The sequence below is a fragment of the Carlito syrichta genome, unplaced genomic scaffold, assembly GCF_000164805.1.
Source record: "Carlito syrichta isolate Samal-C Ts95f unplaced genomic scaffold, Tarsius_syrichta-2.0.1 Scaffold303669, whole genome shotgun sequence".
Lineage (NCBI taxonomy): Eukaryota > Metazoa > Chordata > Mammalia > Primates > Tarsiidae > Carlito > Carlito syrichta.
Genome location: NW_007247765.1, coordinates 199,459 through 222,004, shown reverse-complemented (window position 1 = coordinate 222,004; position 22,546 = coordinate 199,459). Strand labels below are relative to the sequence as shown.

Sequence of the window (22,546 nt, the reverse complement as noted above, 5' to 3'; positions counted from 1 at the left end):
TTGAGTCAGAGTCTCACTCTGTCGCCCAGGTTAGAGTGCAGTGGCATGCTCACAGCCACCACAGCCTCGACCTGCCGGGCTCAGGCAATCCTTCCACCTCAGTCTTCCAAGCAGCTAGAACCACAGGCATGCACCACCATACCTGGCTAATTTTTTGATTTATTGTAGACAAGGTCTCGCCAAGTTGCCAGGCTGGTCTCAAACCCCTGGACTCAGGTAATCCTCTTGCCTCTGTCTTCTAAAGTGCTGGCATTACAGGGGTGAGCCACTGCACCCAGCCTCTCTTTTTCAATTATTTGACAATGATTTATTCATTTAGCTGTTCTTTAATTATTATTATTGTTATTTTGAGTTGGAGTCTCACTCTGTCACTCAGACTGGAGTGCAGTGGTTGCTCCCGACTACCGCAGCCTCAACCTGCTGGGCTCCAGTGATCCTTCTGCCTCAGCCTTCCAAGTAGCTGGAACTACATGCACATGCTACCACGCCCGGCTAATTTTTGATTTATTGTAGAGATGAGGTCTCACCAAGTTGCCCAGGCGGGTCTCGAACCCGCAGGCTCAGGCAATCCACTCACCTTGGCCTCCCAAAGTGCTGGGATTACAGGCTGAGCCACGGAGCCCAGCCAGATAGCTGTTCTTTAAAAGTAAAACGTTTTTGTTTTCCTTTAAGACTTGAGTTTCTAGAAACGTACACACTTACTCCTTCAGTTATTTCCCAGATAAATAACTTGCTTCTTTTACCTGATTTGTGGCTACCATGGTGACGTTCCAGCAGATGTCACTACCCAAGAATGTGGCCACGTGAGGAGGCAGGCAGGCCACCAGTGAGACCATGCCTCATCCTCACAGGCAGGGTCACCCAAGCCAAGGGCTGGCACACTGGGTGGACGCAAGGTTCACCACTCTGTCAAACTTCCCGAGAGGAATACCGACACAGATACCAGATATTGGGCCCAGGTGAGAGGCAAGTTAACTTAGTACCATGTATACAAGGCTTTCCTCAAGCACAGCAGCTCCGTTAGATTCTCGTAAGGGACCCAGAGGGTCCTTGCTTTCTCCTCAGCTCTGGCACTAACACTTAGTAAGCCAGTGACAGTCTAGACATCTACATTGCTTTTGTTTTCCGTAATGAGGGAAGTATCTTGTATTGCGATATCATAGTCTCCAGAAGAATTCACCTTTTGTGAGTTCGTTTATGCACCTAAAACCAAAATGTGTCTTCTGCAATGACCTTTTCTACTTCTACCACAAAGAGAGCATCTTTGGGGAAAGTCAGCTTAAGTTTTGCTCAAGAGGAAAAATGAGCTGTCCCTGAATAAGCAGAATGCGTTTGCTGGAAACACACACTATTGGTCACAGTTAGATTCAAGTGTGCTCCTGTAAGTTTAGTCAATATGCAGTTTCCAGACTTGGAGAGCCTCTGGCTGGGTACCCGGTCCAGAAAGCAGCAAGCCACACAGTCCTATCGGCCCAATCCACATCGAAGGGGAATGTTCAGGCCACACAGCAGGGTGACTGGATTCCTCTGAAATACACAGAGGCCACTGGAATTTCTAAGCGCTTCTCGGGGAGCCTGTCAGCTTTCTCCTCACAAGCACCATCACTTCTGCCTGACACAGCAAGTGGCACTTGACATGGTCATACCCAGTGCCACTCTAGGGAGCCACTGAGCACAGGCCTTCTGAATCTTAAGGCCAGGGAGCTGTTAGGTGTTTGGATACTACTTTGGAAATAGCTTACATTAGGTAAGGTACACACCCTCATCCCAAAATATCGTTAAGAAAATGTAAAATACTCAAGTGGAATTGGCTGGGTGTGGCGGCTCACCTTGGAATCCCAGCACTTTGGGAGGCTGAGGCAAGAAGATTGAGGTCAGGCGTTCAAGACCAGCCTGGACAACATAGCAAGACCCTGTCTCTACCAAAATAAATAAATGGAATGGAAAACATATATATATTGGACAACACTGATCAGCGCACTCTACCTGAACTGGAAGAGAAAGCTTAAACAGGAAGATGGCTATGAAAATCATTCCTTTTTCTCAGTTACAGAAGTAACTCATGAATACATTTTTAAAAAATCAAACCTTAGAGAAATATACAAAGGAATATCTGAAAGTCTTCTTCCGGCCCCTTCCCCACGCCTGTGCCCATCCTGGCCCCCTCCCCCAGCCCCCAGAATAGCCGGTTAACAGTGGGTATGTGTCCTCCCAGGCCTCTCCCAGGCACACGTGTGCTGCTTGGGTCAAGTGCCTTGTGCACACAGCCACAATGCCCACACTTCAGTATGCCCACGTCAAACAAATACGACACAAAGTGACCGAAATCCAAATTTTTCAGGTTATTATACAAAGTTACAACTTTCAAAACCTCTGAAACATTCTCACCCCTTCCAAAACACTTACCCGTTAAGGACAGAAATCTGTAGTAATCTAATGGTGACCAGAAAAGCCATGAGATTAAGAAAAATGCTAGGAAGATTCCAGGACACATGCAGCCTCTCCTCCCCTGGCAAAGCCCACACTCTAGGAGCCTCTGCAAAGCGTTCCTTTCACCATTCTTCTCCTGTAAAAGGCAATGCGGCCATTTCTGGTGGGAGCAGGAGACTTCACTCAGCATCTGGAACTGCCAGGCTGAGAATGCCTGGAACCCTGGACCTTGATGGAAGTTTAAAGTCTGAACCCTTGGGCAGACATGTCTGGTACATTCTTAACTCTGTTGTTCATAACAGGTCCCCAACCCCTGGGCCACAGACCGCTGCCAGTCCAAGGCCTGACAGACCAGGGCCACACAGCAAGAGGTGAGCGGCAGGCGAGTGAACGAAGCTTCTTCTGTATTTACAGCCGCTCCCATCACTCGCATCACCCCTGAGCTCTGCCTCCACCAGATCCATGGCGGCATTAGGGTCTCAAGGGAGTGCAAGCTCTACTGTGAACAGTGTATGCGAGGGGTCTAGGTTGCAACCCCTTATGAGAAGCTAATAATGCCTGATGGTCTGAGGTGGAGCTGAGGTAGTGAGGCTAGTGCTGCGGAGAGGCTGCAAATACAGACTAACATGAGCAGTGAGGTCTAGCCACACACCACCCTCCACCCCATTGCAGTCCGTGGAAAAACTGTCTTCCATGAAGTCGGTCCCTGAAGCCAAAAAGGTTGGCACCGATCTATAAGCAAAGACTCGAAATCAGGAGAATGAGGGTTTCCTTTTTTGAGGCCTCTACCAAATCAGGATCTATTTTCAGTATTTAATAGAATAGTAAAACATAATAAAAGCAAGGACATTTTTTGTGAGTAGGGGTCTCTGTCACCCAGATTGGAGCACAGTGCTACGATCACGGCTCACCACAGTCTCAACCTCCCGGGCTCCGGTGATTCTCTTGCTTCAGCCTCCTGAGTAACTGGGACTACAGGTGTGCATCACCACACCCAGCTAAAAGCAAGGATTTAGTAATCATCCGTTCTGGGCCAGGCACTTAGCATAAGCTGGCTCCATGAATCCTCACGACAGTCCTCTGTCAACCCTGCAGACAAGCTGGTGGCAGAACTGGGGTGAATGGGTGTCTTGCTCCAGATCTTTGCTCTGCCCTGCAACCTTGTAAACCAGGGTGCCCATGACCTGAAACTAGACCACGTGGGAGGGTTGGCAAATGTGTCTATGAGCCAGTGTCCTAGGCCTTGCTGCACTCAGAGCTGGCTTCGAGGGGACAAGAAGGGAGAAGAACTGTCCCAATGCCATGAGGTTGACTCATAACAGACACAGCCGGGGACTGAGTGCCTCAGAAAACACCATGGCGACAGAGGGAACAAAGGAGATGGGCAGAAGAGCACTCCAACCCTTAGAGGCTGACCTAAGGGCAGGCAGCCAGTGAGGCAGAAGAAGGAGCCTGTCCACAGGCAGGGCTGGAGTCAGCTGCAGCCAGGAAGAGCCAAAAAATGGAGTTGCACTGTTTGGGAAGCTGGGCAGGGAGAGACAGGGTGACCGAGAGAATGAGTCTGGCAGTGTCTGGTGTGGGGACCTGTGTGTCCTGTGCCACTGTGCTCACAAGGTGAGGCTTACTGTGGCACCTGGCAGCCCTGGGACACACCCAGGGGCTTTCCAGCTCCCCCCAGGCCTGACTGAAATGAGGCCACCTCCCCTGTCACTCAGCATGCGTGATGGGGGCCACAAACACTGCTCTCCATCGGGATGAATAAACTAGATGAAGTCCAAAGGCAGCCAGCCTGCGGTTAACCTTTCATCCCCATGAAATGCCTGGCCCACAGTGCTGACTTTTAACCTACTACTGTATGACTGCAGACCAACACAGGACAAGCTAGGAATGGCCAACTTTCCTTTGTAGATTACCTGAAATACTCAAGTATTAAAATGTGCTTCTGAAATGTTGGAAATGACCTGTCTGTGCCCTATGTACGGGAATAGCTTCCAAAAAAGGCTGTGGTAGCGGGGCATGGTGGCTCACTCCTGTCAATCCCCGCACTTTGGGAGGCTGAGGTGAGAGGATTGCCCGAGGCCAGGGGTTTGAGACCAGCCTGGGCAACTTGGCAAGACCTTGTCTCTACAATAAATCAAAACATTAGCCAGACGCGTGCCTGTGGTTCCAACTACTCAGAAGGCTGAGGTGGAAGGATCACCTGAACCCAGGAGGTCGAGGCTGCGGTGGCCAAATGCTACTGTGTAAAGTCTATCAGGACTCAGTCCTCACAGCACCTCTGTCCAAGCTTCCATCTCTCTCCTGGACCACATACTCTTCTCCTGACTGGTCTTCCTCCCCCCTACACTCCTGCTTCCCTCCCTGTGATCCATCTTCCGCAAACAGAGCTCCACAGTGACTTTAGGGCGCAAAATCACACCGGCCTCCTCCAGTGAAGGCCTGCTCCCCTTCGAGTACGAACTTTCATCTCGGCCCTGTGAGATCTGGCCCTCCTGGCCTCCAGCCTTCCTCCGTGCCACCGTTCCCGTCCTCTTGGGTTCCAGCACACCCAGCTTCTCCCTGCCTCCAGCTTACTTGCATCATTCTGCCGGGGACGGAGCTAGTGCCAGGGGCCACGAGGCACCCAGAACCTTTGGAAGGAAGGAAGCGAAGAGCCTGCGAGGCAGCGAATGTCCATTAGAGGGTGTCATGAGCACTTGAGAACTCAGCTGAATCAATGTCAGACAAGGCTATCGGTAGCAAGTGTTGGCAGAGGGAAGCGGTTGTCACATAATAAATCTTAGAAAGCAGCAGCCCACCTCCATCTACACTTCCTTCTAGCTGCATAGCTCTCCTGTGGCTGGCCGGGTCTGTACCTGCAGATCACAGGTCGGCATTAACCCCCAGTGCAGCAGCCCCTCAGCACCCCCCATGCAGGTGGGTTGGCGGGGGGGCGCAATACACATATGCGGCTGCTGACGCCTGTCAGTGGAAATCACCTTCTCCATCCAGGCCCACCTCCTTTCAAGGCCCTGCTCAGATCCGCTTCCCATCTGCAGCATCGGCGGACAGGCTCAACCTCAAATCCCAGGTCCAAGCTCTGCTTCCATCTGTTCAGCTGGCCAGACTGGGTCTTTTGCCCCTGCCACTCCAGGAAACCATCCTCTAAGACATCACTCATAGCCTCTCTTCTGCTAGATCTCACTTCCCCTCATGAACTGCTGATACTCTGACCATTCCAGAAGTCTCGGGTTTTTGCTACCGATCAGCCCCCCTCACAGATGCCTCATCCTTCACATACCTACAGAGCCCTGGAATGCTGAGGCCCCACCTGTCTCTCTCCAGACTCCATGAGCTCTAAACTCAATCTGGCTTCCCCCCTACACATGGCAAACCTCACATGGCAGAACAAAGCTCAGCATCCTTCCTGGACTCACTGAATTACTCATCGTGATAAGACAGCAAAACTGTCTACTGTTTACCTGAGCCACAAATCTCAGGTCCAGCCTGAGTGGCTTTATCAAATCCCCACTCTCTGTGTCCCTATTTGACCCCAATTTCTCTGCCTCAGTTCTTCCTTCCTAGACTCCTTCAGTAGCCTCCACCCATCTGTCTGCCTCCAGTCCTTTGTTGTCGTTGCCATAACATTCACCCATCTAAAACGTACAGTTCAGTGGGTTTCAGTACATTCACAACACTGGATAACCACCGTCATCATCTAATCTTGGACCACTATCATCCCCACAATGACACCCTGTGGCAGCCACTCCCCACCCCTACTTCCCACAGCCCTGGACAACCCCGATCCACCTTCTTCCCACAGACCTGCCTATCTCGGACACTTCATATAAATGGAGTCATCCGACTTGTGGGCTTTGTCAGTGTGCTTCCACTCACTCCTTCACAGCCACTGACTGATCTTTATGAAACACAACACAACACACGTCGCTCCCCAGCTCTCTGTCCCTGACAGGTTCTGGTGGACTTCAGGATTGAGTCCATCCTCCTTTGTAAACAAGAGGCCCATCCCAGCCTGCTCCCAGCTTGTCCCCCACAGTCCATCTTCATTCTCTCTTTACTCTGTCCAAATAGCCCGTTTCCCAGACCTGGTGCCCCGTGCCACCCTCTATACTTTGCCCACGAGGTTTCCTCGGCGTGGAGCGCCCTTCCAGTCCTCCGGATCCACACACATGCGCCTCATCTCTCAACACAGCTCAGACTCTGACGAATGATTCTGGTGCTTGGGTCTCCATGGTGCCTAGCTAGTAAACATCATTCTACTAAGCTCGAAAACTGCTTCATCTGTTTCCCATGAGACCACAGGCCACTGACTGATGGTCAGACCAGGCTTCATTTTACTCTGAGTACTGTGCCTGGCATGAAGAAGTCATTTAAATACCTGTTCTGCTGATAGTCAGTTTTTTGTTTTTGAGTCAGGGTCTCATTCTGTCACCCAGGCTAGAGTGCAGTGGCACGCTCACAGCTCGCTGCAGCCTCGACCTCCTGGGTCCAGGCAATCCTCCTGTCCTCAGGCTCTTGAGTAAATGGGACTACAGGCGCACAACACCATGCCTGGGTAATTTTTTTGACTTTTTATAGAGATGAAGTCTCGCTATGTTGCCTAGGCTAGTCTCAAACTCCTAGCTCAAGTAATTCTCCCAATTCAGCTTCCCAAAGTGCTAGGGTTACAGGTATGAACCACCACTCCTGGCTGACTATCAGTACTGACCTCAGAATTAGCATGTCTGTGCACACCACAGAACACCCAAGAGGCAATTTGCAAGAGGGAAGTTCAAAAGTCTCACACACCCAAATTTCACAAGGTATCACAAAAGACACAGGATGTTCACATGACTGCGAGAACTATGCCAAAAAAAATTCTTAGAAAAAGCAATGGGCAGAAAACACTCTAGTTTGGTGGCATTCCGTGACAAAACAAAGAAGATGGTTGTTTCACCGTCAGCTTCTCATGTTTAAAACCCAAACGCATAACTGATTTTGTCCTTAAAAAACTGCCTATAGAAGTTTTGTTCTTCAAATAGTCCCCACTTTATAGAAGAATGTCGGCACAGAGGGCACTAACAGAGCCAGCAGGTAGTGAGGATAATTTCCGCTAAGGAAAAAAGCATAAGAAGTACCTGCAGGTACACCTTCTTGGCACCGGGCACGTAATCTGCAATCCGGCCAAAGAGCAGCCGGCCGACCCCTGATGTGATGCCAATGCACATGAGAACCACCTCTTTGTTCTTTTCTTCTTGGAATCTTTCGTTCACATGTTTCATCTGTGGACCAAAGAGAAGGAGACCACGCTAAGAACAGCAGGAACACCGGATGAGGCTTGAGGCTTCGCACCCACCATCTGCTTCTCTCATTATGGACCCTCATCCCTTCCAAAGTCAAGTATTTATACAGTTTGTTCTGATTGTCTTTCATGAAAACATAAAGAAAGGGATTGGCAGGAGTGAGATACGGCCAGGGTGGGGGTGGGGGTGGGGCACAACATCAATAAGGGTACCTGATCTCAAATCAGGCAGGGGACCAAAGGGAGGCCCAAACTTTACCTGTATGATATCCACTTGTATACTTAATCCTGAATTGTTCCCCACATCTTTAAAATAAAATATTTTTTTAAAAAAAACATAAAGTCTAACATGATTTGGTTTGCATTAAAAGAAATAAGAATTTTTATAAGAATTTTTTTTTCAACAAAGGGTTACCAGAGCACACTATAAGCTATGGTGAACAATTCACTGAAGGAAGAGGACAGTCATCTGAACACATCACACAGACACGTTCTCTCAAGGTCACCTAAGGATGCGCCCTCTCTGCCCCACAAGGACAGTTCACGAGTCAGTTCTAGGGTTTCATCTCTTCTAGGAGGGACTGAGCCAAGCTGACACCCCTGAAGTAAGTTACCCCAAGTTTCCAGAATGAAAGTGTAAGGTTGTCTACCTGTGAGTGCCCGGGTGTGCAGCATTAGAACAGATAAAGGTACGGGGAAGTTTAACACAAAATTAGAAGATTGGCTGCTGGAGAGCCAGACTGCTTGGGTTCAAGTCCTGGATCCATCCTTACCAGCCTTGTGACTTTGGATAAGTTCTTAACCTCCAGGGTGTCAGTTTCCTTGTCTGTAAAATGGAAATTGGCAGTAGTACCAACTTCAAAGGGTGGATGTAAGGATTAAATAAAGTATTTGTGTAAAGAGCTCAGAAGGGTGCTTGGTGCGCAGTTATCAGGATCAGACATTAATTCCCACCTTTTTTAAATGGTCCTTCCCCTTCACTTATAGTCTATTTAGAATAGGGACTACAGGGACCTGCGGGCCACACACAGCCAGGGAGCAGAACTCATTTGGCCTTTCCATAATGCCCATCAACCCCTGCCCTACACTTAATGCAGGCCTGCGTTCGGGAAGTCTGCAAGTAAATTTCCCTCCAAACCCAAAGGCCCCTACGGCCCCCGTGTGGCAGAGAGCAGTTTTTCTGGATGAGGCCTCCTTAAGACACTTCCATTTTGCATCTTTTTTTCTTTTTGGTGTCAGAGTCTCACTCTGTCGTCCAGGCTGCAGTGCAGTGGCATGATCACAGCCACTGTAGCCTTAACCTGCTGGGCTCAGGTGATCCTTCCACCTCAGCCTTCCAAGTAGTTGGAACCAGAGGTGCATGCCACCATGGCCGGCTAATTTATTTGGTTTATTGTAGAGATGAGGTCCTGCCAAGTTGCCCAGACTTGTCTCGAACCCTAGGCTCAGGCAATCCTCTCACCTTGGCCTCCCAAAGTGCTGGAATTATAGGCATGAGACACTGCACCTGGCCCATTTTGTACTTTTTAAGCTCATTCGTACACCCCGACACCGTCTTCCCTTTCAAAACTAGTAATCATCATCCCTAACTTCTGTACTTTTCGTATTAGTCCAGAATAATCTTCCTAAGTATGGCTTTAATCTCATCAATTCCTTATTCAAAGGCTGCCCGCAGCCTACACTTACACCCCTCAGTTTGGTATTCAAAGTCTTCCATAATCTGTTGCTAATCTGTTCTTTGTACCTTTATCGCCTACTGATCCTGGACTCAGAAGAAGAAAATTCATTTGACCTCTGAGGCTGGCTTAAGGAGGAAAAAAAACCCAGAAAATTAAAAATGTCTAGAGGGCCCAGCCACATAGCACACAGGAGTCCAGCAGCTTCCCCGAGAGAAAGAGCATACAGTCAGGCGACCACCACACAGGCCTGCCTGAGATCAAGTCTATCTCCCAGCCCCCTTTTGTTTTCAAGCAAAGTCAGGAATCTGAGTTTTGTGTGAAATGGTGGTGCATGCACCGTGTGACCCACCCCTGCAGAAGCCAAACACGGGGCATCTGTGCGCCCGCCAGGCCCACTTTGATCTCGGGCCTAATCCCCCATGGCCCCGCAGGACAAGTCCGTCCAGGGCGGCACTCAACTCGTCAATGTGTTCTTCCACCACTGCGTGCCCACTGCCTTGCCCCCTTTCTTGACCTTCTAACTCTGTGTGGCTGCCAACGTCCTCATCTGGCGCCATGGGCTACACACACCTGCCCGCCTGTCCCCAGCACCGCCAAGACAGCAGGGCCCTGCTCAGTCTTGTCCCCTCACAGCTGCCTGCACACTGGGCATCACAACGCCTGGCCCAGCAGCCCTGGGCAGAGCCTCAACCACCACCCCAAATCACTGCTCTCCTCCTCCTGAAATCCACGAGTCACCCCACACTCTGACTACCGCCCCCAAGCCTAGACTTGCCTCCACGGGCCCATGCTCCCTGCAGTATTCCAGTTCAGGCATTCCCACTCCGCACGTGGACCCCGACAACAGCCTTCTGACAGGCTCTGGCTTGAGCCCCCACTTTTGAATCTCTCCCTTCTAACGCATCTTCCCTGAGGCCCCAGGTAAAGTTCACACACACACACACAAAAGTCACTTCTCTATTTAAGATCTTTTTATGAGACCAGTCATGGTGGCTCACGCCTCATCCCAGCACTTTGGAGGCCAAGGTGGGAGGACTACTTGAGCACAGGTCTAGTCTGGGCAACATGGCAAGACCCTCTCTCTACAATAAATCAAGAAGTTAGCTGGGTATGGTAGTACACACCTATAATCCTGGCTACTCAGCCGGCTGAGGTGGAAGCATTGTCTAAGCCCAGGAGTTTGAGGCTGCGGTAATGGTGCCACTGCACTCCAGCCTGGGCAACAGAGTGAGACTCCGACTCAAAAAAAAAAAGAAGAGACAGACTCCAGCTCAATTCTGGAGGAAAATGATCTGATCTAAAGCTGGTGCATCGTAACATGTGTATTCACTGGCTTTATTTAGCATTTGAGTCCAGACTCAAGTGTATTAATCCACTTCGGGAAGCTATTATGAGTCTTAAAGAAACAGTCATTAGTATTCATAAAAGACCAAGCTTACCAGTCCTTTGTTAATGACACTAAGCACACCTGTCTGACAATTGCTATTGTTCTTTCTTGGTTTATTTTTGTCCCCTGCTCTACTATGTAACTCTTACAAAGAATAATAAGGTGACGTGTCTGGGGTCTTTTGAAAGAGGGTAAATTGGGTGAATTCAAATTATGCCTGAGTAGAAACTTTGTTCTTCAACTAGAAGGGACATTCTCTCCCAGGCTTTTGTTATTGTTGTCGTTATTTAAATATAGCAAGAACTTCAGTTTCTAATGCCCTCACTGAGGCAGCAGGACCCACGAGGTCTGGGGTGTCCTACCTGCAGCTGGGCCTTCCACGACTGTGACTGGCTATGGACAAACCCTGCCCAATTCTCAGGCTCTGGAGGTCAGCGGGAAAGCATGAACATTCGGCAAAACGGGGATTACTAATATAAAGTTGCAAGGGGCCGGGCTTGGTGGCTCAGCCTGTAATCCCAGCACTTTGGGAGGCCAAGGTGAGTGGACTGCCTGAGCCCACAGGTTCGAGACCAGCCCAGGCAACTTGGTAAGACCTTGTCTCTACAATAAATCAAAAATTAGCCGGGCGTGGTAGCACACGCCTGCAATTTCAGCTACTTGTAAGGTTGAGGCGGAAGGATTGCCAGAGCCCAGCAGATTGACACTGGGGTGGCCATGAGCATGCCACTGCACTCCAGCCTGGGCAACAGAGTGAGACACCAACTCAAAAAAAAAAATTAAAAATTAAAATTAAAAAGTTGCACAAAAAGAGACATGAAGATGTTGAGTTGTTTTCTTACTTAACCTATTTTTTAAACCAATTCGAAGTTTATTTTGGAGGCCACCATCTACACAGGGGATTTGATGATTTTGCAGAGCAGTTGTTTAAAGTTAACTCTCAAGATAAATGAGACTCAGACAGGTGCGGTAGCTCACGCCTGTAACCCCAGCACTTTGGGGGGCTAAGGCAAGAGGACTGGCTGAGCCTGGGGGTTTGAGACTAGCCTGAGGAACATGGCAAGATCTCATCTCTACAATAAATCAAAAAATTAGCCGGGTGTGGTGATAGGCACCTGTAGTTCCAGCTACTTGGAAGGCTGAGGTGGAAGGATCACCTTAGCCCAGCAGCTCGATGCTGTGGTGGCCGTGACCGTGCTACTGCACTCCAACCTGAGTGACAGAGTGAGAGATAAATGGGGCTCGATCTGAATGTATACATGTCTCGGGGCGGGGATTATTCTTTTATGTATGCTCTCAAATATTTGTTTCATCCGGCTGCAAACTTCGAGGGGATTAGCAGAAACTTACTGGCATCCTGAACACCGCCTGTGCCTGAAATGCTTTTGTATCTAGCGATGACAGCGTTCACTGGCCACAAAAGTCATTTTTAGATTGTGCAAAACCCTATTTGTTGTTTTGTTATCCAAAGATAACCAAGAATCGTATCTCAGAATATCTGCTCATTCTACATCCACAGGTAACAGAAGGAAACAGACAAAACCATCCACAGCAGCCCCTGCCCCTAGCATCCCTGGCCCGCTCAGCCATGGTGTCCCTGCAAGAAAACCTGCTTCTGATCACTGACAGCAGCATGCTCTCCCTTCACTACAGCCCAGAGGCAGATACCATTATTTGAGAGGTCGGGGTAGCAGCTTCTGAAAGTAACTATCTCACTGGCATGGCCTCCGCCATGGCCTCTCCCCTCTACCACTCTCCAGTGCAAGATGTCTGGGGACATTAGACGGGGTCCTTCCACAGAGTCCCATGGCTCTCAGAGAACCAAGAGTGGAGGAAGTCACATGAGCAGTTTCCAGACAGAACCAGCTCCTATGAAGCTGGGAAATGCGCCTCAGAAACTCGAGTTTCCTTCACCAGTAGAAGGAGGCCCAGTGAGGGGGAGCCCCAGACCACCCAGTCACAGAAGCCTGTGGAGCCCCGTGGGGTGCACACTGCAAAGCATGGATGCCACTGGCCAGTAAGAGCCAGCAACACCCTCCCATGCCGTCGTCCTCAAGATTGCTCCTCACCCATGCTGGGACCTCATTAGCCTCGTCACCCTCCCCCTCTTTAGAAGAACGAGCACTTTCTGCTTGACACCATTAATGTCATGTTTATGTCACTTATCACACGAGGAATATGATAAGACTACCATCCTATTCAGCACTGCAGGAAAGCCCCAGGAAGAAAATCAGGCAGGAGAGAGAAATCAAAGACCTCCGAATTGGCAGGGAGAGGTTAAACCATCTCTGCTTGCTGATGATGGGACTGAACACCTAGAACATCTGCAAAATGCCTCCAAGCGACTTCTAGACCCAATAAGCAACTTCAGTAATGTTTCAGGATACAAAGTAAATGAACAAAAATCAGGAGCACTTCTTTTTTTTTGAGTTGGAATCTCATTCTTGTTGCCCAGGCTGGAGTGTAGTAGCATGCTCACAGCCACCACAGCCTGGACCTGCTAGGCTCTGGCAATCCTTCTGCCTCAGCCTTCTAAGTAGCCAGAACTACAGACACACGCCACAACATCTGGCTAGTTTTTGTGATTTACTGTAGAGACGAGGTCTCACCAAGTTGCCCAGGCTGGTCTTGAACCCACGGGCCCAGGCAATCCTCTCACCTCGGCGTCCCAAATGTTGGGATTTTCTTACACCAATAACACTCAAGCCGAGAACCAAAATCAAGAGTTCAATCCCATTTAACACACACACACACACACACACCCCTAGGAATACCCAGGAGGTAAAAGACCTCTACAAGGAGAACTACAGAACCCTGAGGAAAGAAACCAGATGACAGGCCAGGCATGGTGGCTCATGCCTGTAATCCCAGCACTTTGGGAGGCTGAGGCAAGAGGATCACTTGAGGTCAGGAGTTCTGGACCAGCCTGGACAGCATAATGAGACCTCATCACTACCAAAAAACAAACAAACAAAATTAGCTGGGTATGGTGGTGCACACTTGTAGTACCAGCTACTTGGGAGGCTGAGGAGGGAGGATCACCTGAGCCCAGGAGTTCAAGTCTGCAATGAACTGTGACCATGCCACTGCACTCCATCCTGGTTGGCAGAGTAAGTCCGCGACTGAAAAATAAAAATCTACAGAATGGGATAAAATAGGTGCAAATTATGCCTCAAAGGACTAATATCCAGAATCCGCAAGGAACTTAACTCAACATGAAAAATAAAAACCATGAAAAAGTGGGCATGAATAGATACTTCTCAAGAGAAGACATACAGCGGTCAACAAACATGAAAAATGCTTGACATCCCTAATCATCAGAGAAATGCAAATTAAAACCACAATGAGATATCTTACACCAGTCAGAATAGCCATTATTAAAAAGTCAAAGAATAGCAGATGCTGGTGCGGATGTGGAGAAAAGGGAACACTCATCTCCTGTTGGTGGGATTGTAAACTAGTCCAGCCCCTGTGGAAAACAGGCTGGAGATTTCTCAACTAAAAACAGAACTACTGCTGGATATTGTGGCTCATGTCTATAATGCCAGCACTTTGGAAGGCTGAGGAGAGAGGATTACCTGAGCCCAGGGGATAGAGACCAGCCTGGGCAACTTGGCAAGACCTCGTCTCTACAATAAATTTTTTTTTTAAATTAGCCTGGTGTGGTGGCGCACACCTGTGGTTTCAGCTACTTGGAAGGCTGAGGTGGAAGGATCGCCTCAGTCCAGCAGGTTGAGGCTGCGGTAGCTGTGAGACTCCAACCCAAAAAAACAAAACCAAACAAAACAAAACCAGAACTACCATTCAACCCAGCAATCCCACTACTAGAGATCTACCCACAGAACAAGAAGTCATTACATAAAGAAGATATCTGCACTCGCATGTTCACTGCAGCACTGCTCACAATAGCAAAGTCAGGAAACTAACCAAGTGCTCATCAAGGATGGACTGGATAAAGAAAATGTGGTCTGTATCCATCATGGAATACTACACAGCCACCAAAAAGATTGGAATCATGTCCTCTGCAGTACCATGGACGGAGCTGGAGACCATCAACCCAAGTGAACTGACTCAGAAACAGAAAACCAAACTCCACATGTTTTCCACCCATACGTGGGAGCTAAATGGTCACAGAGATGGAAATAACAGACACTGGGGACACTAAAAGGGGGAGGCTGGGACGGTGGCTAGGGCTCAGAAATTACCTCTCAAGTACAGTACTTACCGTCCAGGACATGGGTCGCCCAAAGTCCAGTTGCCCTACCAATAAGCAGCACGTCCATGTAACACATGCAACCATACTCCTGGGATCAAAGTTTGTGTGTGTTTTTTAACAGAATGTGACAAAACTGGAGTGCACACAGTTACTATCTATCTCTGGGGAGTGGAAGTTTAAAAAGAAGTGGAACTACTAGAAACTCTTCAAACAAAAGTAAGTGTATCTCCGACAGGAGACTTGGGATGACAGCTGACTGGCCAGGGATAGAGTGCTAACGGGGCTCCATCGCGAGGCCAGGCAAGCAGGGCCGACGCAGGCCCGCCGGAGCCCTGCAGGCTGGGATGAAAAGAACTTCGGCTGACCACAGGGCTCAGCAGAACAGACAAGCCAGCGAACAAAAAGCCTGAGACTTATCGTCCCTGGTGGGTGCCGTGAACTATGCTTATTGCAGTACTATTCACAGTAGCAAGAACATGGAACCAACCGTGCTGCCCACCAAAAGTGGACTGGATAAAAAAAATGTGGTACATATACATGATGGAATGTTCCACAGCCACAAAGAAGGACAAATATATGGACTTCGCAACAACTTGGATAGATTTAGAGTCTATCATACTCAATAATCTATCACAGAAAGAAAGAACTGAGTACCACATGGTCTCACTCATAAGTGGACCAAGAAAGGGATTAGCGGTACAGAACACCGCCGAGGTCGGGGGAGGCACATAATATCAATAAGGGTACGTGATCTCAAACCAGGCAAAGTGGGGACCAAAAGGAGACCCAAACTTTACCTGTATGTCGTCCAGTTGTATACCTCCTGAATTGTACCCCACATCTTTAAAATTTTATGTATATATAAAAGATTTCAATCGCCCAGTCATCATCACCCACCCTTGCTGTGATGATTTTGATTCTCTCATCTCTGCTTCCTCTCCAGACACACATCATCAAACTGAAAAAAGGAGTGGCCCATGGCCATGCCACCGGTACACTTCCCTTCTCATTCGAAGAGATGTGGACCACAGGTGGGCGTGTGCACTCATTTTGTCTCTGGACGAATGAGCTCTGGGGAGGCAGGGGACCTGAATCTTCCACATTTCTCTGGTGCATCCAAAAATGAGATGGTGATAAAGGCTACAGGATCGGACTAATTCCTTCACCGGCCTACTTTCCAACAGTTCACAGCGCTTTCACTCACTGCTCTTCATGCCAGGAATAAGGTGCTTTCATTTGCATGAAGAATGGAGCAATTTCTAAGACTATATCCATCCGACATTTGGATTGCTATTCCATAACTCTTGAAGACCATTCTCTCTAAACACAGTTATTTTTTTTTGAGTTGGTGTTCTACTCTGTCACCCAGGCTGGAGTGCAGTGGCACGATCATGGCTCACCACAGCCTCAAACTCCCAGGCTCGAGCAATCCTCCCAAGTAGCTATGACTACAAGTGTGCACCACCATGCCTGGCTTTTTCTTTTCTTTTCTTTTTGGCAGGAGACGAGGTCTTGCTGTGTTGCCAAGGCTGGTCTCAACCTCCTGGGCTAAAGCAATTCTCCCACCTCAGCCTTCCAAAGTGCTGGGATTAGAGGTGTGAGCCACCATGCCCTGCCAAATGTACATTTTTTAAAAGGTAAACTCAAAGAAAAGAGCCTGGCCCCTTTAAAGAATAGATGCATGTCTGAAAGGGAATAAAAAGCTGCTGGCCGAGTTAATGGATAATCTCAGAGTTTGTTGCAAATCAAAACATTACACTCCTCTTTTACTTAAAAGTGGGATGGACAGAAATCCCAACAAAATGACAGGGCTCGTTTTTTTCTTCTTAAAACTGTGTTTCCTCCATCTCTGCTTTTGCTAAGGCAGTAAATAAAAACAAGTGAGGCATTTTCCCAGGACTTTCTATGGGAGCACAGTACACCTGTGAGCCAGGTAGGGTGACGGGAGGTAGAAGGAAACTTCCTCCACAGATCTGGGTGCAGAAAATCCAGCTCTGTGCACCAGAAAACACTGACAGAAGCCCTGACAGCCAGTCACAGAGATCCATTGATCACATCAGTCTCAAATGTGAGTTTAGCTTGTGAAATCTCATCCACTGTGCCCCGAGACGGAAATATCACTAAGACGTGCTCAAAAGGAAGAACTTCTGCACCTGCCAACATGTGTAAGGATGGCCACCTTTCTGCCCAGCACTCACTTTCTAATGAGATCTCAACTAAACTCATGGTGCAGAAACCTGCGACTGCCTCAGCAGCTGCCTAGGAAGAGAGAGACCTTTGGCCTCACAAGGCTCTAGCAGGCATAGGTGGCTGGTTCTGTTTGTTTTTTTTAAGCAGCCAGTCTTTCCATTTCACCAAAAGGGGTTTCCATGGTGTCGATCATCACACATGTCACTGTGAAAACGTGAAAAAGGTAGTTGAGTTGAATTCAGATGGAATAAATTTAAAAAAAAAAAAAAAAACCCAACAGATTAAACACCTTTCCTTGTTCAGGAAGGAACAGAACAATTTTGACTGAGCAAAAGGAAGTTGAGTGGCCACCAAGGGGGACAAAAAGAATTCAGAAGGAAGAGACTGCCGGTGATTTGAAGAACCTTGGTCTAGTTCTGAAAACATTTCTAACTCTGAAAAGTCTTTAAAAGTCTTTGCTATTTTTATCTTTTTATTGAAAAAAAAATACACTTGAGCCAGGAGTTCGAGGCTGCAGTGAGCTATAATTGTACCAGTGTACTACAACCTGAGTGACAGAGCAAGACTCTGTCTCTAAAAATAATAATTTTCTTTGGATTACAAACAAAACAAAAAGTAAACAGTCTATCCTTGACATAACGCCATAATTAGAAGATGTCCTAGAGGAATTATCAACCAAAACCAATTTGGATTTTAGATGCCAGTTTAAATAACCCTGAAATTTAGAGTTTTAAAATAGAAAATAAGTCACTGGGATTTTTAGGTAACTTGAAATCATTTAATGACCCTGGTAATTTCTGTGACAGATACTTCACACGTTATCAAAATTGTTCTGTTCTTTCCTGAACAAGGAAAGGTGTTCAATCTTTTGGTTTATTTTTTATTTATTCCATCTAAATTCAGGGGCTTTTTGAGTTTCTGAAGACAGGGTTTCGCCCAGGCTGAAGTACAGTGGCACAATCACAGCTCACTGTAGCCTCAACCTCCTGGACTCAAGTGATCCTTCCGCCTCATCCTCTCAGGTAGCTGGGACTACAGGTAGGTACATGCCACCACACCCAGCTTAAGTTTTATTTTGTGTGGTGATGAGGTCTCGCTACATTGCCCAGGCTGGTCTCAAACTCTTGGCTTCAAGCTGTCCTCTTGCTTCAGCCCCTCACATTGCTGGGATTACAGGTGTGAGCACCAAATTATTGCTTTTCTTATTCTTATGTCAGAGTTCTGGGGTGGAGTTGGGGATGTGATTAACATTACAGTCCCCTCTAGTGCCTACGGGAGATGGCTCCAGGACCTCCTCAAACACCAACACCCGCGGATGCACATGTCCCTGATACACAATGGTGCGGTGCTTACAACCCACACACACACTCCCATGTCTTGAATCATCTCCAGATTACTTACCACACCTGTCGTAAGGTGAGTGCTACATAGATAGCTGTTATACTGTTTTTGTTTTTTTTTTTGAGTTGGAGTCTCACTCTGTCGCCCAGGCTGGAGTGCAGTGGCATGCTCACAGCCACCACAGCCTCGAACTGCTGGACTCAGGCAAATCATCTGCTTCAGCCTTCCAAGTAGCTGGAACTACAGGCATGTGCCACCACATCCGGCTAATTTTTTATTTATTTATTGTAGAGCCAAGGTTTTCCCACATTGCCCAGGCTGGATTCGAACCCCTGGGCTCAGGCAATCCTCTTGCCTCCACCTCCCAAAGTACTGGAATTACAGGCATGAGTCACTGTGCCCAGTTATACTGTATTTTCTTTTATAGTACAACACCCTTGGGGGACATTTGGGGGGCTATTTTATCTTTCTCATAAAATAGTGCCCAAGTATTATGTTTTTTCCCACAGGCATGAACACCTAAAACAAGCATTAATTTTTAAAAATGCATTACCTTTTTATCATGGTAAATGGGTGTCACATTAAGTTTGCCATGTTTAAGTGAACCGTATTAAGAGCATCTACTGTTGTGCAACCATTACTGCCGTCTCTAGGGCTTTCTCGTTTTCTCAAATTGAAACTTTGTACCCATGAAACAATAACTCCTCGTTTCCTCCTTCCCTGGAAACCACCGTTCACTCTCAGTCTCTGTGTCTGACCACTCTAGCTAGGTCCCCATCTCAAGGGAATCACACACTATGTGTGCCTTTGTGTCTAGCTTCTGTCACTTGGCATGATGTCCTTAAGCTTCATCCATCTTGGAGCATGTGGCCCAGGCATTAACTTACTTTGGGGGTGGGGGATCAGGGTCTGTCACCCAGACAGGAGTACAGTGGCACAATCATGGCTCATGCAGCCTCCAACTCCTGGACTCAGGCGATCCTTCTGCCTCAGTCTCCCAAGTAGCTGGGACGACAGGCATATGCTACAAAGCCTAACTAACTTTTTTTTTGTAGGAACGAGGTCTTGCTATGTTGTCCTGGCTGGTCTTGAACTTCTGGGCTCAAGCAATCCTCCCACCTGGGCCTCCCAAAGGGCTGGGATTACAGGCGTGAGCCACCGTGCCTATTCTACCTTACTTCTTTTATTTCTTCTTTATGTTATAGGTAGAATGTCATTGGTTTTTTAATTTTTATTTTACTTATTTAGTTTTGAGTTGGAGTCTCACTCCATCATCCAGGTTGGAGTGCAGTAGCACACTCACCACCGCCCCAGCATCGACCTGCTGGGTTTCAGCGATCCTTCCACCTCAGTCTTCCAAGTAGCTGTAACTACAGGCACACGCTATCAGGCCTGGCTAATTTTTTATTTGTTGTAGAGACAAGGTCTTGTCAAGTTGCCCAGGCTGGTCTCAAAACTGCAGGCTCAGGCAATCCACTTGCCTCAGCCTCCCAAAGTGTTGGGATTACAGGCTGAGCCACCGAGCCCAGCCTGATTTTTTTTACATGATGGATAGAGACAGGTTTTCTTTCCTTTTCTTTTTGAAAGCAGGATTTACTGAGAGGACAGAAAAGCTCCCACAGTGGGAGGAAACCCGAAGGGGTTCCCCAAAACAGGTTTTCTTAATGAGAAGTTTTACTTAAGGTGAGAGAGGAGACATCGAGAAGGATACTGCTCCAGGCAGGAGACAGGTTGCTGTGAAGGTCAAAGTGAGGCAGAGCTTAGAAAGCGCTTCCCAAGCAGTGGGAGCAATTCGGACCCTGCCACGCAGAACAGGCCCTGAGCCTGAGGAACTGAGCAAGGAGAGGCTGGCAGAGAAGGGCATGCTCACCCAAGGTTTCGCCAGGGAGCTGAGACGTTCCTCCGGGAAAGCTGGAAAGGACAAGGCCAGGGACTTTGAAGAGGCCTTGAGGCAGCTCCCAAGGAATAAGGAGCATGGAAGGAAAGCCATGGTCACACGTGCAGAGAGGACAGTGATGCAGGGACAGGGCCCAGTTCATGTGAGGACAGCACAGTGCTCCATCAATGCAATCCTCAACGAATGGTCACATCCCAAATCCCCCAGATGTGTGTGCCAGAGGGCGCGAGCAGCCACTGGTCCACTTGCTGGCTGTGGCCACCGCAGAACTCTGTTCTCCTGGGAGAGCAGGGAGAAGGTGCGGGCATGGAGTCATGTGATCACAGCAGAACTGACTGAGTACCCTTGTCTTTTGAAACTAGTATAGAGCATCAGATCATCATAAACTCACTTTTATTTCCATTATTTAAAGTTTAAACCTCACCCCATCACTAACTATATGTGTGGGGCATGACAAATGTCTCTCTCCTTTTTGGGGGGGTCAGAGGCTCACTCTGTTGCCCAGGATGGAGTACAGTGGCATATTCACGGCCACTATGGCTTCAACCTGCTGGGCTCAGGCCATCATTCCACCTCAGCCTTCTGAGTAGCTGGGATTACAAGCACATGCCACCATGCCCAACTAATTTTTCTGATTTATTGTAGAGAGGAGGCCATGCCGAGTTGCCCAGACTGGTCTTGAACTCCTGGCCTCAGGCAATCCATTCCCAAAGTGCTGGGATTCCAGGCATGAGTCACCATGCTTAGCTAGAGAAATTCTCTTTTTTTTTTTTTTGAGTTGGAGACTCACTCTGTCGTCAAGACTAGAGTGCAGTGGCACGCACCCAGCCACCATAGCCTCAACCTGCTGGGCTCTGGCGATCCTTCCACCTCAGCCTTCCAAGGAGCTGGAACTACAGGCATGTGCTACCATACCCAGCTAATTTTTTTATTTATTGTAGAGACGAGGTCACCAACTAACTCCTTTCTTGTAAAACAGAGAGAAAATATTTCTCACCTTCAGGGATTATAATATTGAAGAGCAAAGGAAAAAAAAGCACTTGAAAAACATAAAGTGCTATTAGAAAGTAAAGTATTTGTGAAGAGAGAATTTGGCAGCTGTGAACTTCAGTGACTCAAGCAGCCTATAAGCTCACCCTGAAATCAGTTTGAAAACAAAAACAAAAACACCAAGTGCTAGGCATAGGCCAGGTGCTGTGGCCACAGCAAGCAGGAGGACTGTCTCCCGATCCCATGGGGTACCCGCTTCCCGGACCTGCTTCTTCCTCAGCATTTCCTAAGGGTGAGGACACATCCCACACAAAACTCCAAGGTGTCTTCCAGACCAAGCTCCCAGTTTTCACCAGCCTTTCCTGTCTTACATAGAATCATTACATGGAGAAGGGCCTGACAAAAAATATTATAGCTGCTTTTCAACTTAAGTCAACACTAGGTATTTTTCAATGTTTGTGGACTTCTTTCTCCCACACAAATATTAAATCTTTTAGAGTCTTGGGACCTATGCCTGAGGGGACCACGCATCATTTCTCAAAACTCCTGTTCAACAATCTATAAGTACTAATTTTTGGTGGCCTGAGTATCATTAGGAACATGGTAAACTTGTTCTGCCTCACTGACAGCAGCAGCTCTGTTTGAGTCTAATTATTAGTACAGGATCAGTTTTCTAGATTTCTTATGTATTATCACCTCTTCTCCCAGCAAGTTCCTATGCTAGTATATTACATTTTGAAAAAGGAAAATGCTCTTGGAAAAAAGCTAGCTTGTTTTGAAGAGAGTGTTCTGTAAATATTTAACTGCACCATTAATGAGTCAACAAGTGGTCAGAAAAATACAGCGTCTTATTCATCTCAAGTAGGAGACCGCTGGCGAACACCACCCAGGCACAAAACTGATAAATAGGCAACTTTTCACTAACCAGAATGGCTCTCGGCAGATGGCGAGAGCAAAAGGGAAATAAAGGCAAGGGTAGCAAAGCTAGAAAAGCACAGACACTGTTGAAAAAAGCCTGGAAAAAGTAGGGCCAAGTGGAGGAGAGAAGATGTCTAACTATTTACTTTAATAACCATAAGAGGCTAGCGCAGCCAGGCTCGGTGGCTCAGCCTGTAATCCCGTGCCTTTGGGAGGC

General features: G+C 47.9%; 1 protein-coding gene across 1 annotated transcript in view; it reads right to left on the bottom strand.

Annotated features, from left to right (window-relative positions):
• Positions 1-22,546, bottom strand: part of SLC16A10 (solute carrier family 16 member 10) — a 73,798-nt gene that overhangs the window by 32,846 nt on the left and 18,406 nt on the right. The window contains exon 3 of the mRNA XM_021712855.1: positions 7,548-7,691. Within this exon, the coding sequence (XP_021568530.1) occupies positions 7,548-7,691 (144 nt within the window). The remainder of the gene's footprint in view (positions 1-7,547; positions 7,692-22,546) is intronic.